At 53.0% G+C, this 12,742-nt stretch overlaps 6 protein-coding genes across 6 annotated transcripts; 4 read left to right on the forward strand and 2 right to left on the reverse strand.

Moving 5' to 3' along the window:
- The first annotated feature begins 297 nt into the window (after nucleotides 1-297).
- SMAC4_00507 (uncharacterized protein) lies at nucleotides 298-2,766 on the forward strand. The gene is made up of 2 exons (XM_003351910.2): nucleotides 298-1,572; nucleotides 1,638-2,766. The coding sequence occupies exons 1-2, from the start codon at nucleotides 565-567 to the stop codon at nucleotides 2,256-2,258; spliced, it is 1,629 nt and encodes a 542-aa protein (XP_003351958.2). The 5' UTR covers nucleotides 298-564; the 3' UTR covers nucleotides 2,259-2,766.
- Nucleotides 2,767-3,315: 549 nt separating this feature from the next.
- Nucleotides 3,316-5,872, forward strand: SMAC4_00508 (uncharacterized protein). Its single transcript, XM_066089441.1, has 2 exons — nucleotides 3,316-3,958; nucleotides 4,045-5,872. Exons 1-2 carry the CDS (start codon nucleotides 3,572-3,574, stop codon nucleotides 5,329-5,331), a joined length of 1,674 nt encoding a protein of 557 aa, XP_065945887.1. The 5' UTR covers nucleotides 3,316-3,571; the 3' UTR covers nucleotides 5,332-5,872.
- Nucleotides 5,873-6,220: 348 nt separating this feature from the next.
- SMAC4_00509 (uncharacterized protein) lies at nucleotides 6,221-8,520 on the reverse strand. The gene has a single exon (XM_003351912.2). The coding sequence runs from the start codon at nucleotides 8,313-8,315 to the stop codon at nucleotides 6,294-6,296; it is 2,022 nt and encodes a 673-aa protein (XP_003351960.1). The 5' UTR covers nucleotides 8,316-8,520; the 3' UTR covers nucleotides 6,221-6,293.
- An 870-nt stretch (nucleotides 8,521-9,390) lies between these two features.
- Nucleotides 9,391-10,201, forward strand: SMAC4_12709 (uncharacterized protein; the record flags this gene model as incomplete). The annotated part of the gene is made up of 4 exons (XM_024655566.2): nucleotides 9,391-9,692; nucleotides 9,741-9,883; nucleotides 9,942-10,072; nucleotides 10,131-10,201. Exons 1-4 carry the CDS (start codon nucleotides 9,552-9,554, stop codon nucleotides 10,199-10,201), a joined length of 486 nt encoding a protein of 161 aa, XP_024511022.1. The 5' UTR covers nucleotides 9,391-9,551.
- A 312-nt stretch (nucleotides 10,202-10,513) lies between these two features.
- Nucleotides 10,514-11,074, reverse strand: SMAC4_00510 (uncharacterized protein; the record flags this gene model as incomplete). Its single annotated transcript, XM_066089442.1, has 2 exons — nucleotides 10,993-11,074; nucleotides 10,514-10,930 (listed from the first exon to the last, which is right to left on the reverse strand). The coding sequence occupies exons 1-2, from the start codon at nucleotides 10,993-10,995 to the stop codon at nucleotides 10,514-10,516; spliced, it is 420 nt and encodes a 139-aa protein (XP_065945888.1). The 5' UTR covers nucleotides 10,996-11,074.
- Nucleotides 11,075-11,560: 486 nt separating this feature from the next.
- Nucleotides 11,561-12,235, forward strand: SMAC4_00511 (uncharacterized protein; the record flags this gene model as incomplete). The annotated part of the gene is made up of 2 exons (XM_003351914.1): nucleotides 11,561-11,981; nucleotides 12,045-12,235. The coding sequence occupies 2 exons, from the start codon at nucleotides 11,561-11,563 to the stop codon at nucleotides 12,233-12,235; spliced, it is 612 nt and encodes a 203-aa protein (XP_003351962.1).
- Between the last annotated feature and the right edge of the window lie 507 nt (nucleotides 12,236-12,742).

Genomic DNA, 12,742 nt, shown 5'->3' on the forward strand with positions numbered 1-12,742 from the left:
CCTTTCCCAAGTCTTTGGAGTTGAAGATCCAACTTGGGATTCAAGACTTAAAGCTTCACCCATGATCCCATGCACAGCCAAATCTTCAACATGACGACATGTCCCCCACTGTCTTGAAGCTTAAATCCGGAAGTGGGGCCGTTGGAGAACGCTCAAAGAACTCGGTGGCCTGTGCACGGCGGCTTTGAAGATCCAGCAACCGACCCCTCTTCCTTGTCTGATTGGGCCAAAATGAGCGCGCCAAGGCTGAAGCTTAACAAGCGACACTGTGACGGAAGGTTCAGGACTCAAGTTTTTTTTGACAGGCAGCCGGCCGGAAGCTCTGTGGAAAGTTGGATATCATATCGCTATCGGGCCCGGCGGATACTTACTGACTGCGACTGACTGCGACAGCCTGCCATTCAGTTATCCTGCTGTTATCGTCACCTTGTTGCACTTTACTACCTAGCAACCAGCTCCCCTCCCGAAGCCACCCACCTTTCCACCACCTCAACAAGGGACACTCGACACCACAACACACAGCTCCAAACAGCTGCTCTTCGTGTGTCCAACCAATTATCAGTCATGATGCTGTCCAGAGCTGCCGTGCGCTCCATTGCGGGCGCGCGTGTCGCAGCTCACGCGGCGTCGCCTCTTCTGTCGCAGCGCACTCTGCCCGCCGTCTGGGCCCGCTCCATGGCCAACGACAACAAGCCTCCCAAGTTCACCAAGCCCGAGAGCACCCCCCAACAACAGGCTACTCCCAAGGCTACCGAGCCCGCCGAAACCAAGATCCCCGCCGAGAAGGCTCAGGAGCAGCAGCAGCAACAACAGCAACAACAAGCCCCTGCCGAGTCCGAGCCCGAACCCGAAATCGACCTGTCCAAGCTCCCCGATCTAAGAGGTGGCATTCCCACTACCCTAGAGTATGAGATGGCCCAGAAGGAGGCCGGCAAGAAGCCGGTCGCCGGTGAGGAGGCAGAGACACAGGCCGAGGGCGCTGAGGGCGCCGAGGCCGCTGCGTCGGGCAGCGGTGGTGGTCGCAAGAAGGGCCAGCTCCCCGATTCCGCCTACGTTTCTTCTACCGAGAAGCGCCGCCAAAAGATGGCCAACTGGGCCTTCATCGCCGCTGGTCTCGCCTTGGTTGGTGGAACCGTCTACTTGGGAAGGGAATGGGAGGAGGAGGAGATGGAGAAGCACCATGATATACCAAATGGCTGGGGTCTCGGCTTGTGGTGGAAGAGAGCCAAGGCCAGGATGACTGGCACCGTCAGCTACTACCAGGAACCCGCCTTCGAGAAGCTGCTGCCCGACCCGGATCCGTCCTTCGAGCGCCCGTACACCCTCTGTATCAGTCTCGAAGATATGCTGGTGCATAGCGAGTGGACGCGCGACCAAGGTTGGCGTCTCGCCAAGCGTCCCGGTGTCGACTACTTCTTGCGCTACCTCAGCCAGTACTACGAGATTGTTCTCTTTACCAGCGTTCCCTTTGCCAACGCTGAGCCTATTGTTCGCAAGATGGACCCGTACCGCTTCATCATGTGGCCCCTCTTCAGGGAGGCTACCAAGTACAAGGATGGCGAGATCATCAAGGTAGGACGATCCAAGACCTCTCAAGATTGCACCGTCACAGTAGCTAACCAACCATTGTCGCACAGGACCTTTCTTATCTGAACAGAGACTTGTCCAAGGTCATCATCATTGATACCAACGCCCAGCACGTGCGCGCCCAGCCCGAGAACGCCATCATCCTCCCCAAGTGGAAGGGTGACCCCAAGGACAACGAGCTCGTGTCCCTCGTCCCCTTCCTTGAGTTCATCTACGCCATGAACTACGGCGATGTTCGCAAGGTCCTCAAGTCGTTCGAGGGCCAGCACATCCCTACCGAGTTCGCCCGTAGAGAGGCCATTGCCCGTGCTGAGCACAACAAGCTCGTCGCCGCCAAGGCCAAGAAGGCTGGCCTGGGCTCGCTTGGTGCCCGCTTCGGCATCAAGCCTAGCAAGCTGAACCCCATGGCCATGGAGGGCGAGGAGGATCCTGCCGAAGCTTTTGCCAAGGGCAAGATGATCCAGGATATTCAGCGCGAGCGTGGCATGCGCAACTACCTGGCCATGGAGGAGGAGATCAAGAAGAACGGCGAGATGTGGCTCAAGATGGAGCAGGAGGCTCAGGAGAAGGCCCAGAAGGAGATGATGCAGAACATGCAGAGCTCCGTCTTTGGCTGGTTCGGTACTCCCAGCGACAAGCAGCAGTCCGGCGAGTCGGAGAAGAAGGCTTAATCGACCAAACGAATCCGCCCCCCTCAGCTATCTCAACGACATGTATCAACACCTTGTGACCATTTTCTTGTACTTTTACCATGTCTTTGGCTTTGCTCTTTTTTTCCTTTTCCATTCTCTGTCTATGATTGGCGTAACTACAGGGATTTACCGGACTTCTCTACTCCGGTCGTGGTATTCTTCCTTCACATGTGGAGCATTGGAATAGGCGTGGGTCACTTAAGAAAAGAAGGCTTCATGCATACTACATAATCTGTCTGAGGGTGGCTTTAGAGGTGCTGTACAATGTCTCTCAACGAAAAAGTTTTATGACAATATCAACCAGTGTAACAACTGGGAAACATCCATTCTGGACAAGAAGTCTTGTTTGTTCGCCTCCCCATTTCCGATTCGCGACTTCGAAGGGCACGCTACTGTGTGACCACGAGAACGAAGGGACCACTGGATAGAAGAAGGCCCACTAGATTGCTTTTGCTTCTTTCGATATCACAGTCGCCTCATGTTAAACGAGGCACCTGTCCTCGTTGTGTGAATGAGCACAGTCCCACCAGTCGAAACCGATGCTTTATCACGGGAAGTCATTGGCATCGAGCTGGGGTTGGCACAACTCAATAACTCACTGCATTGGATACCACATCTTCCAGTGTCGCGAGGACTGTGATATGTCAGCCTTGACATAATCTCAATCAGGGGTAGGATAACCGATACCGAGTCGATGAACTGCTACGTCCCTCGAGCGAACCCCCTTTGACCACGCCGTCGGGTTAAGAATACGGGGAGCACAGTCAAGATGCTGGGCCTTTGTGTTCAGGGTCACTCATCGATGTCTGGAGACCTTTTCACTAGACCTTTCCACGAGGTATGTTGGCAAGTCCCTCTGGCCACCGCCCCCAGATCTCACAAGCCATGCACATCCAACATCCAGCAGGCGAAAGGCTGTTACACTTACTTGAATCATAGATCTCGAATTCTACCGAACTTGGAGGTTACTCTTGATAGCTGTTGTAGCTGTGCTTCAGTTGGAAGTCTCCTCACTGGCCGAAAATCAGTAACGACTCACCACTTTGCACCCTTCCATCACGCAATTATACAATCTGTGCTCTTTCTAGAAGGGGACACAACAATTTCGATCATCTTGCCCTTTTGGGTGGTCAAACCACCATGAGCACCAAGCAACAACAAAGCATATAAACGACATCGGACTCCTCTCTGCAGTGTCGAAAGAATCTCAACCTCACCATCCATTCAATCCTTTCAAACCTACTTCTTTGAGAGTTCCGACTAAGTCTACTGGCTAATCCGCCGCCAACAACATGCATATTCACTCCCTTCTTGCCCTGACCCTGGTGGCCACCACTTCGGCCTTGCCCTCCCTTCCAGAATGTCTCATGAACGAGGAGAACCGCTCGCGCGCCTGCCGTGAGATTGGCCCCGTGCAGAGCAAGCCGGAGAATTTTGACGGCGAGAAGCAGCAGAACCGCGGCGGTCTCCAGGGCCAGATCGAATATGTCGACCAGCAGATCGGCAAGGAGATCGAGTGCCCCGAGTGCAGCAAGAACATCGTCGGCGACCTGGCCCAGTCCGGATCCATCGGACATAACAACATGGTCACTGGCCAAGGTGAGCAGCAGCTCGACATGATCAATGGCAAGACCCATGAGGAGTGGATTGGTATGGGCGAGAAGCAGCAGGATGCCATGGTGAGTCTCCAGAAGAGTTTCTTATCTTGATCACTCTCGATTCTTGACAACATACCCTGACTAACAACGGTTCTGTCACTATGCAGCCCCATGGCCAGAAGTCCAACTTCAAGATTGGCCAGAATCAGAAGCGCAACCAGCACTTCGGCCAGCTTTTTAACGGCCAATCCAACACCCACGGCTCCATGAACATGGACACCGGCAAGGCCCAGCAGGATGAGCTCATCGCCAAGGGCCAAGGTATGACCCAGGAGCTCTACAACGGCATGGGCCAGGCCAACGGCCGCTTTCAGGAGCGCGACCTCACCCACAACTGGGGCAACCAGCTTTACCAGGGTCAGAACGATCAGCAGGAGCAGTTCAACAAGGGCCAACAGACCCAAGAGATGTTCAAGTCCAACGGTATCATCCATGACTTCAACAAGGGCCAGGGCATCCAGCAACTGTACAACGGCCAGCAGATGGACAACCAGCTGTACAAGGTCGGTCAGAATGGTATCCTCATGACCACCGACCCCAACCACCAGCAGGAGCAGTTCAACAAAGGCCAACAGACCCAAGAGATGTTCAAGACCAACGGTATCATCCATGACTTCAACAAGGGCCAGGGCATCCAGCAACTGTACAACGGCCAGCAGATGGACAACCAGCTGTACAAGGTCGGTCAGAATGGTATCCTCATGACCACCGGCCCCAACCACCAGCAACAGCAGTGGAACAACGGTCCCAATGATATCCTCATGACTACTCATCAATTCTACCAGGGCCAGCCTATCAACACCCAGGAGCTCAACAAGGTCCAAGGTCAAGGTATCCAGCAGCTGTACAACGGCCAGCAGATGGACAACCAGCTGTACAAGGCCGGTCAGAACACCGGTGTCTTGATGACCACCGGCCCCAACCATCAGCAAGAGCAGTTCAACAAAGGCCAACAGACTCAGCAGCTGAACCAGATCGGCGGCCAACAGACCCAAGAGATGTTCAACAAGGGACAACAGACCCAAGAGATGTTCAAGTCTACCAACAACAACGGCATCCAAGCCCGTCACGAGATCACCCAGACCGGCATCGCTGAGCACCTCGATGGTCAGAACAAGCAAGGTCAGCAGGAGATGTTCTCCGGCCCTACCCAGTCCAAGCCGACAGAGGAGTGGATCCAGAACGGCAAGCAGCAGGAGCAATTCTCCGGGCAGAAGCAAGGCCAAGAACTCTTCAACGGCAAGCAAGGCCAACAAGAACTCCTCCGCCTCGTGTTCACCCCCCAGCAAATGCTCAACTTTGTCTCTTCCCAGGGTCAGCAGCAGTGGGTTAGGGAGCAAATCGTTCAGGAGAACGGGAAGCAGCGGGCTGTTTGGACTTGTGAGAAGTGTTGATTATTGAGTTTGAGTAACTGGTCATTGACTGATCAATGAAAGTCTGAGTATGGAGGTGTGGAGGTATGGAAGTGGTGGCGCGAAGGTAGATTGTTTTTGGACGATTGAGGGAGTGAGGGGGGATGTGGAGGGATGTGAGGAATGGGTTGTGGAGGAGGAGGAGGGATGAGATTGTTAAGGTAGTTGTGGAGGGTGATGATGGTTATTAAGATGATGATGATGATGAGTACGATGGAAAGTGGAAATGAGACTTGATCTTGGGCGACGACGCCCAAGACTGAGTAGGCTATAGGAAAGAAGGGGAAAGGGGTATAGTGTATGATGTCTTGGCTTTTCTTCATCACTTACTTACTCTACGCTCGTTTGGTGTTGAAAGCCTTTTTCTTTTTCTTTTCTTTTTTTTCTTTTCGAGGAGGATGATGACGATGATTTTGTTTTAGTTTGGTAGTTTAGCAATGAAGTCGCTCGTTGAACTTTTAGTTAATGAAGAAGGGTGAAGAGACTGAAGCGAAGGTGAAGTGTTCGTGAACAGCCGCTAAAGGTAAAAAGGGATTCGGAACCTCGCAAGGTCTTTGAAGATTCTTTTACCTGCTTCTTGCACTCTCTTCACACTCCTTTCAACCTCTTACTGTACTTTCATACTCTTTTTAACCTCTTTTCATCCTCTCCTTACCCGCTTTTTACCTGCTCTTCACCTGCTCTCGACGCTTAGTCGTTCAATTAGGTATAGACTTAGCCAACTTTCTGCTCTCTTGGCGTATTCCAAAATCATATCAGTTAAGCAACAAGAAGCAGGAACCAGCCACAAGAGTTGGATAACGACCATCAAGGCCATCGGACTTATACACACGCTATAATGCATATACAGAGTAACAGAGAATCCTAATCCAACCAGTCCTCTATCCAAAAGAACTAAGCTACCCCATATGATCATCCCCAACATCAAACATATCGAAACATCATCACGACTTTTCATAATCCAACCTCTTCTTCGCCTCACTCCACAACTGCTGATCAGGCGTCACTCCTCTCCTCTCCAGCCTCCTCCTAGACTTTGACCTCGCCCGATCCTTCATCACCGCCGCACGATCCCGGCTCATCCCACTTTCATCCCTATCCCTATGTCTCTCTCCCTCCCTCTGATGCCTTTCATGCCTCTCCTTCCTCTCACTCTCCGTCATCCTCCTCTTATGCCTCCTACCACCACCAACCAGTGGAATCTTCCTCAAACCCCTCACAACAGCCTTATCAACATCCACCCCAAACACCGACCCCGCCACTCCGGCGCCCGCCAACACTACCGCGCCCAGAATCACAAAGAAATCCATAAAATGCACCACCCACCACAAATGCTGCGTGCCCATCGGGCACGTCGCGTACTCGGCCTTCCACTCCCACTCCTCCTCATCGAACCAGACGCTCAGCAGGCCGGCGTTGCCGCCAAACTCGCCCATCATGCTGCGCACCGTCACCTCCCTCACGCCGGGCATGTCGTCCCTCCCAATAATGGCTTCCTTCTTGGCCTGCTTGTACCGCTTGACCTCCCATTCTCTTTGCTTGCGCTCAATCTCGAATTCCCCGTCTTCTGCCTGCACGAGGGTCTCCTCCTCGACGAACGATTGGTTGATGTAATGCCATGTGTCGCACCCCTCGTGATCATGGCCGTTCAGGATGATACCCCGGCGACCCTGGCCGTTGGCGGGCGCGTCTTTGTTACCCGATATGCCGAGGATTCCTTCCAAGAAGCCCTTGCTGGCTGCTAGGGAAAGCTGGTTTTGTTCTTTGAGGGTGCCGTCGTGGTCGTGGAAGGTGAAGAGCGGCGAGTCGACGCAGACGCCGTCGGGTTTGTACAAAGGCACGTGCGTGAGAATAAGGGTGTAGTGCCCCCTGAATTGCACGGCGCTGGCGGTGTTGATGACGCTGTTGATGAAGGAGTAGGTGTCGTCTTGAAGCTCGGGGGATAGAGCGGGCGTGTCGAGGTTCATGTCGTTGAGCACGACGAGGCGGAGTTCGGGCACGAGGCGGTCGGAGAGCGGGTTGTCGAGGGCGTCGAAGAGGGTGTTGGTCAAGGATTTGTTGGTTAGGGGCAGCTCGAAGCGGAGTTCGTAGTTGATCTTGCCGAAGGCGTCTTCGAAGCGCCCGGTAAGGTTGGTGTTGATGTCGCCTGCGTATCCGATGTCGTGGTTACCCGCTACGTTGATGATGCGCTTGGTCCAGACTTCCGAGTCGTTGGCGGGCCCGCTGGTCGAAAGGTAGCCCGTCAGGTCGTACTCGTCGGCGGGGAACATGGCGACGTCGTCGGGCACGCGCTCGCCGCCCTTGAAGACGCGGTTCCAGAAGCGGTGGGCGCGCCAGTAGAATTCATCGTCCGTGACCCATTGGCTGCCGAGCAGGTCGCCGAGAACGGTGACGTGAGTCGGGCGCGACCACCAGTGTAAAGTGCGGTAGATGTGGGCGAGGTAGTAGTCGTTGCCCCAGTGGTCGAAGCGCTTGCGGTAGGACTCGGCGAGGTTGAAGACGTCTTCGAAGAATATGTCGACGATCTCGTGGAAGCACTGGCGGAGGCGCCATCGGAGCGAGGCATGGCTGGTCTGGAAGGTCAGGTGGCGGAAGAGGCTCTTGACGTGCGGGAAGACGCCCAGGTACTCGGTCGGGATCGAGGTGTCGCCTTCGAGCTGCGGGTCGCCGAGCGCAAGGAGACGGAACGGCGCAAGCGGTCGCGATGGTGTGACGGCGGGTGTCGAGGTAGGATCGGTTTCGTCTACGGGCACAGGCGGAAGCGAAAGGTGCAACTTGACCGTCTCGAGGAACGCATGGTAGCCCGTGTCGGCGGGCGCATTATGTTGGACAGGCGGCAGCGGAAAGGCGCATTTCCCGAAGAAGGGGAAGAAATATAGGTATATCGTCAGAGCGAGGGAGATGGGGAGGAAGATGCGCAAGGCCTTGCGAAGGATCGCCGTCGGGGACCAGGAGAGTTGCGACATTTGGGGATGTTGACTATCGCGACATGGGGGAACCTAGACACATGAGAAAAAGGGTATATGTATAGTAGGGTATAGACCAAAAAAGAGACAGAAGAAGAAGTAAAAACACAAATGCCCTAAAGACAGGCCTCAAACAAGAGTTCTGAAGAGTCCTCGTGGGGAGCCGGGACAATGAGTATCGAATGCCTTGTTGTTTAGTTGAATTCCCGATTTGGAGAAGGGAAAAAGGAGTCAACAAATTGCGCCGCATGAGAGCGTGTCAGCGACGAATGCTCCAGTCGTGTTTCGCCAATTTTCAGGTGAAGAATGCCAAGGCATTATGGGGGGAGTTTGCCGGCGGCAACTGCACTGGAAGTCTCGAACGTCATGGCTGAACTCCACTGGATGCCCCTGAATTGGAGTTCCCCAGATCCATGTTCACCATGTCTTGGCACAAGGGGTCCAGATCTTGTCCACCCATGAGTTCGTCAACATGGGAGGTCGTTCTCCTTCCTCGAAAATCAAGAAATGAGTGATGGTTCTTTTCCACGAACAGGTTCTCTGATCGTCCTGGGGGAGCTATGGAAAGTGGCAAGGCCAAAAAGATCATCTCACCGGTCGCAAAGCTCGTCGACAATGATAAAGTCAATCCGAGACATTGTCCGTGATTGTGTAGCTGCCAACGGCTCCGTGGCCCGGCAAGCAGAGTCAGTCCAACTCAACTGATGTGCAAGTTTCAAACTTTCAGGCACCTTCTTTCCGCTCTCTTCTCTGACTGCTGTTGGTCAGTAACTCATCGACTTTCTTCTCGTTATATCTTCGTGGGGCTCATCGGCCTTGTGTGTCCTGCTGCAAAGTCCCTCTCCTCCACACGGTCCCGTCGAGGCCGAAGCTCCAGCTTGCATTGTTGAATTTGTAGCAGTGTAAAAGGAAAACCAGTGGTTCTCGACCTTCTGTTTTCCGTCGGACAACACAGATCTGAGACAGCTGAAGGTGTACTCAAAGAGTGGCAATAATCAGTTCACACAAAGATCAGTCTTACATTAGATCTTTGCACTTGTGGCCTTATCAGTTGCGTAATGTGTAGGTGAGAAAACGAGAGAGTGAGCTCGAAGGCATGATGGTTTCGAACATTATAAGCTCCCGGGAGCCGACTTCCCTGCTGCATGTTGTTCTGGGAGGCTTTTGACAGATTCAATTCGAAACAAATAGAAAACGTCGATCCGGATAAGAACTCCCAGAGAAGTGTTTCCCACGATGAAGATCCTGCCCAAGCTTCTGTTTGCGGCATTGCTGCTCTTGGGTATAGTCCATGGACTTGTCATTGAACCCGAGGGAACGCAGAACAATGTCGAGCCTACGGGACATAACGAAACCGCCTTTGGAGGATGCACACGCGTGAGTGAATATCTTCATTATCGTCTCCCAGTGCTGACCTGCCTCAAGTGGTATATGACACCAGGAACCCACCCGCTCGACATGGACTTCATAGCAGAATGCCAGACGGAAGATGGTTCATATCTGAAGTCACGGCAGTACCTTGGAGAGTGCATTGCCAACGTCGGTGGTTATTTGATTATGCAAGACAAGTATGCTTTCTTTCTGCGCCCTTCAATCATGATAGATAACTGACGAGAAAACCGTCAGTGGATGGTTTGGCAGTACATGCGGCAATTGCTGGCTCGGCCCCGATCCTGAAGGGGATCTGGGTATGTTTACATGGCTTCACTGCGACTGCTATGATGGCGAGAGGTGGGGAGACACCTACATAAATCTTGGTTAGTAGCCTTTTGAGAGTTCAACTTTGAGAGCCTATCACTGACATGAATCTCGTAGATGCTATTATCAGCAATTATCATGGTTTGCTTAGCTGCCTGGGTCACATAGCAGTGATGGAGTCGTCGTGAGGGAGGGCGATATTTTCGTGATCTGGAGTCACCAAAAGTTCTGCTTTTTAATTGTTGTTTGTGGGGTGGTGGAGGGATAAGCTAACTCAGAGATAGGGGTGCTAGAGGTGGAACGACAATTTACCTAGGAACTTTCCTGATACATCACCAAAACCAGAGGTAGTCACCATGTCAGTTAGAGTTATCCATTTCCCATAGCCAAACCACTTTTTCATTTCTGCCCAATATCTTCCGACCCGAACGCCGACCATGCTGCAATCCTCAAAATCACCCACTGCGCCGCGCAAACTCCTGAATGTTTGCATCCATAGCTTAGTACTCTTCATCATATTCCTCCAACTGCGGAACAGTGACATCAAACGTCGCATTGCCCGCCAACTCAGGATCAACCAGGGCAAAAGCCACAGCGCTCACGTCGGCAATCTTGGAAGATTCTACCGTGTCGTCGTCCTCCACCTTTAGCCTCTTCCACCCATGGCTCAGATCCCCGTTGGAGTTTCTAGGAATTCCATAGACGACCTTAACATCGCCTTCGGGAAGAGGGATCGGTTCGGCGCCGACGCTGAATGTAAGACCGTTGGGGTAGCGATCGAGGAGAATCTGGAGAAGCTCCTCGGAGACCTTGGCAAAGGTCCAGTCTAGCATGACGAAGAGGAAGATGGTGTGGATGCCGCATTTGAGGCGGAGTGTGATACGGGGGTCATCGACCGGGTTGTCGGTGGTGCGAGGCTGGTGTGACAGTGGTTAGCATAGGTATATTGGAGACGAGCTGACGGATGGAGGTTTCTCACCATTTTGTCTTTTCAACTTCAATGATGATAATGGAGCGTGAGTGACGGATTATTGAATATAGAAGAGGAAGCCAAAATCCGTAAAAAGTTTTGTTGGTCTAAGCTCATGTGTTTTTAAGAAATTTGGGGTCAGTTTGTTCCTGACCATCAAGGAATGCAAACGATGGCCAGTGGGGAGGCCCTGAATGACGTTGGTCGGGTGGGTTGGAGACAGACGCGATCCGACCCGCTTTCTCCGCGTTTTGGAGGGGAAGCTAGAAGGGAGCTCGGGCCACCTCCAATCTCTGATATCCACATGCAGGCATGTAGCTGGCTTCAAGCACTGCAGTTCAAGTTCGTCAAACTGGACTTTCGGGGGAGATTTGTCTCCAGTGACACTGATTCAGTTGCCTTTCCCTGTCCAACCCGGTGGATCTCCAACGAACAGCGCAAACACCTTGACGCCTTTATCGGCTCGAGCTGCCGCAGTTGAACTCTACAACTTCCATTGCTGACAAACAATACCGAGGATTCCGACAGAAACACATCACGACAGGAGACTGCGATACCACACTCGACACTGGTCAACATGTCAACCACCGAAGAGCCAAAGGCCGCCGTGCCAGAGCCCGTCCCCGAATACGTTACCAAATGTCGTCTTTCCATCCCAGATGCCGTACGAATCCCTCTTGCGTCGAGCACCGCCTTGTTCATTGGCCTCACGCTCGGAGTGAGCCAGGGCATCAAGACAGCCGGTATGCGCTTTCGCGCCGAACACGCCCACAAGCTGCCGGCCACCAAGATAGGATGGTACTTCTACCACAAGAGCAAGAACTACAATTCGATTTGGGGCGGTGCCAAGGAGGGTGCGAGGATGGGAGCCAAGATTTCCTTCTGGACAACAGCCATTTTTGGTATCGAGCACATGTTTGACGCCTATCGCGGGACGGCCGACATCTTCAACACTGTAACCGCCTGTGTGACTGTTTCGGGAGCCTTTAGTCTATGGAGTACGTGATCGCCTGTCCTTAGGATCTTGTCCATCGAACGCTAATCATGACTCCCTCGTACAGATCGCTTCTCTTTGCCCATGGCGGCCCGGACAACCAAAGCTGCTCTGGCTGTAGGTCTCGCATACGGAGGCTTGCAAGATCTAGCTGGTATCGTAAGAGGCCGACCCATCGGATATGCCGAATTCATCAAGCGCCACGTTGGTGGCTACAAGAATCCAGCAGACGAGAACCAGAAGGAGCGGGTGATTTAAAGACGTTAAAAGTTCAATCCCTTCGGCCCACGCCTTCGCCCAACGATGCAACCCAATTCGAGCTGTGAAGAAATACGAAACACGACGTTGGCTGCTTCTCAATGTTACCAGACACGTCCGATCTCGGAAGCCCCATACGCTCCGCAACGGTTATTCAAGGTCGAAACAACACCACAGCTGTAACAACTTGCAGCTAGTCGGGATTACTGCAGCATTTTATGACAAACCACCGACAAGACCCTCAATATCCTGCACGACAAATGCCGAAACATTGTGGGAATTGAACATGATGCTCACACCAACCGCATCGGATTCCAGACAGATACCGGCATTCACGCACAAGTCATCATTATTGGCCAGTGCGTATCGAACCTCTTTTTCACCATCGGCATTGGATGTTGAAGAGTCGGCGGCTTAGACTTGGGGTGACAGGTACCAGCTGACCAGTGAGTATGTTTAGGAAAAGCTCTGGAATGCTTGGATTGGAACTGTTACGGCATCCAACCC

Source organism: Sordaria macrospora, chromosome 1 (assembly GCF_033870435.1).
Source record: "Sordaria macrospora chromosome 1, complete sequence".
Lineage (NCBI taxonomy): Eukaryota > Fungi > Ascomycota > Sordariomycetes > Sordariales > Sordariaceae > Sordaria > Sordaria macrospora.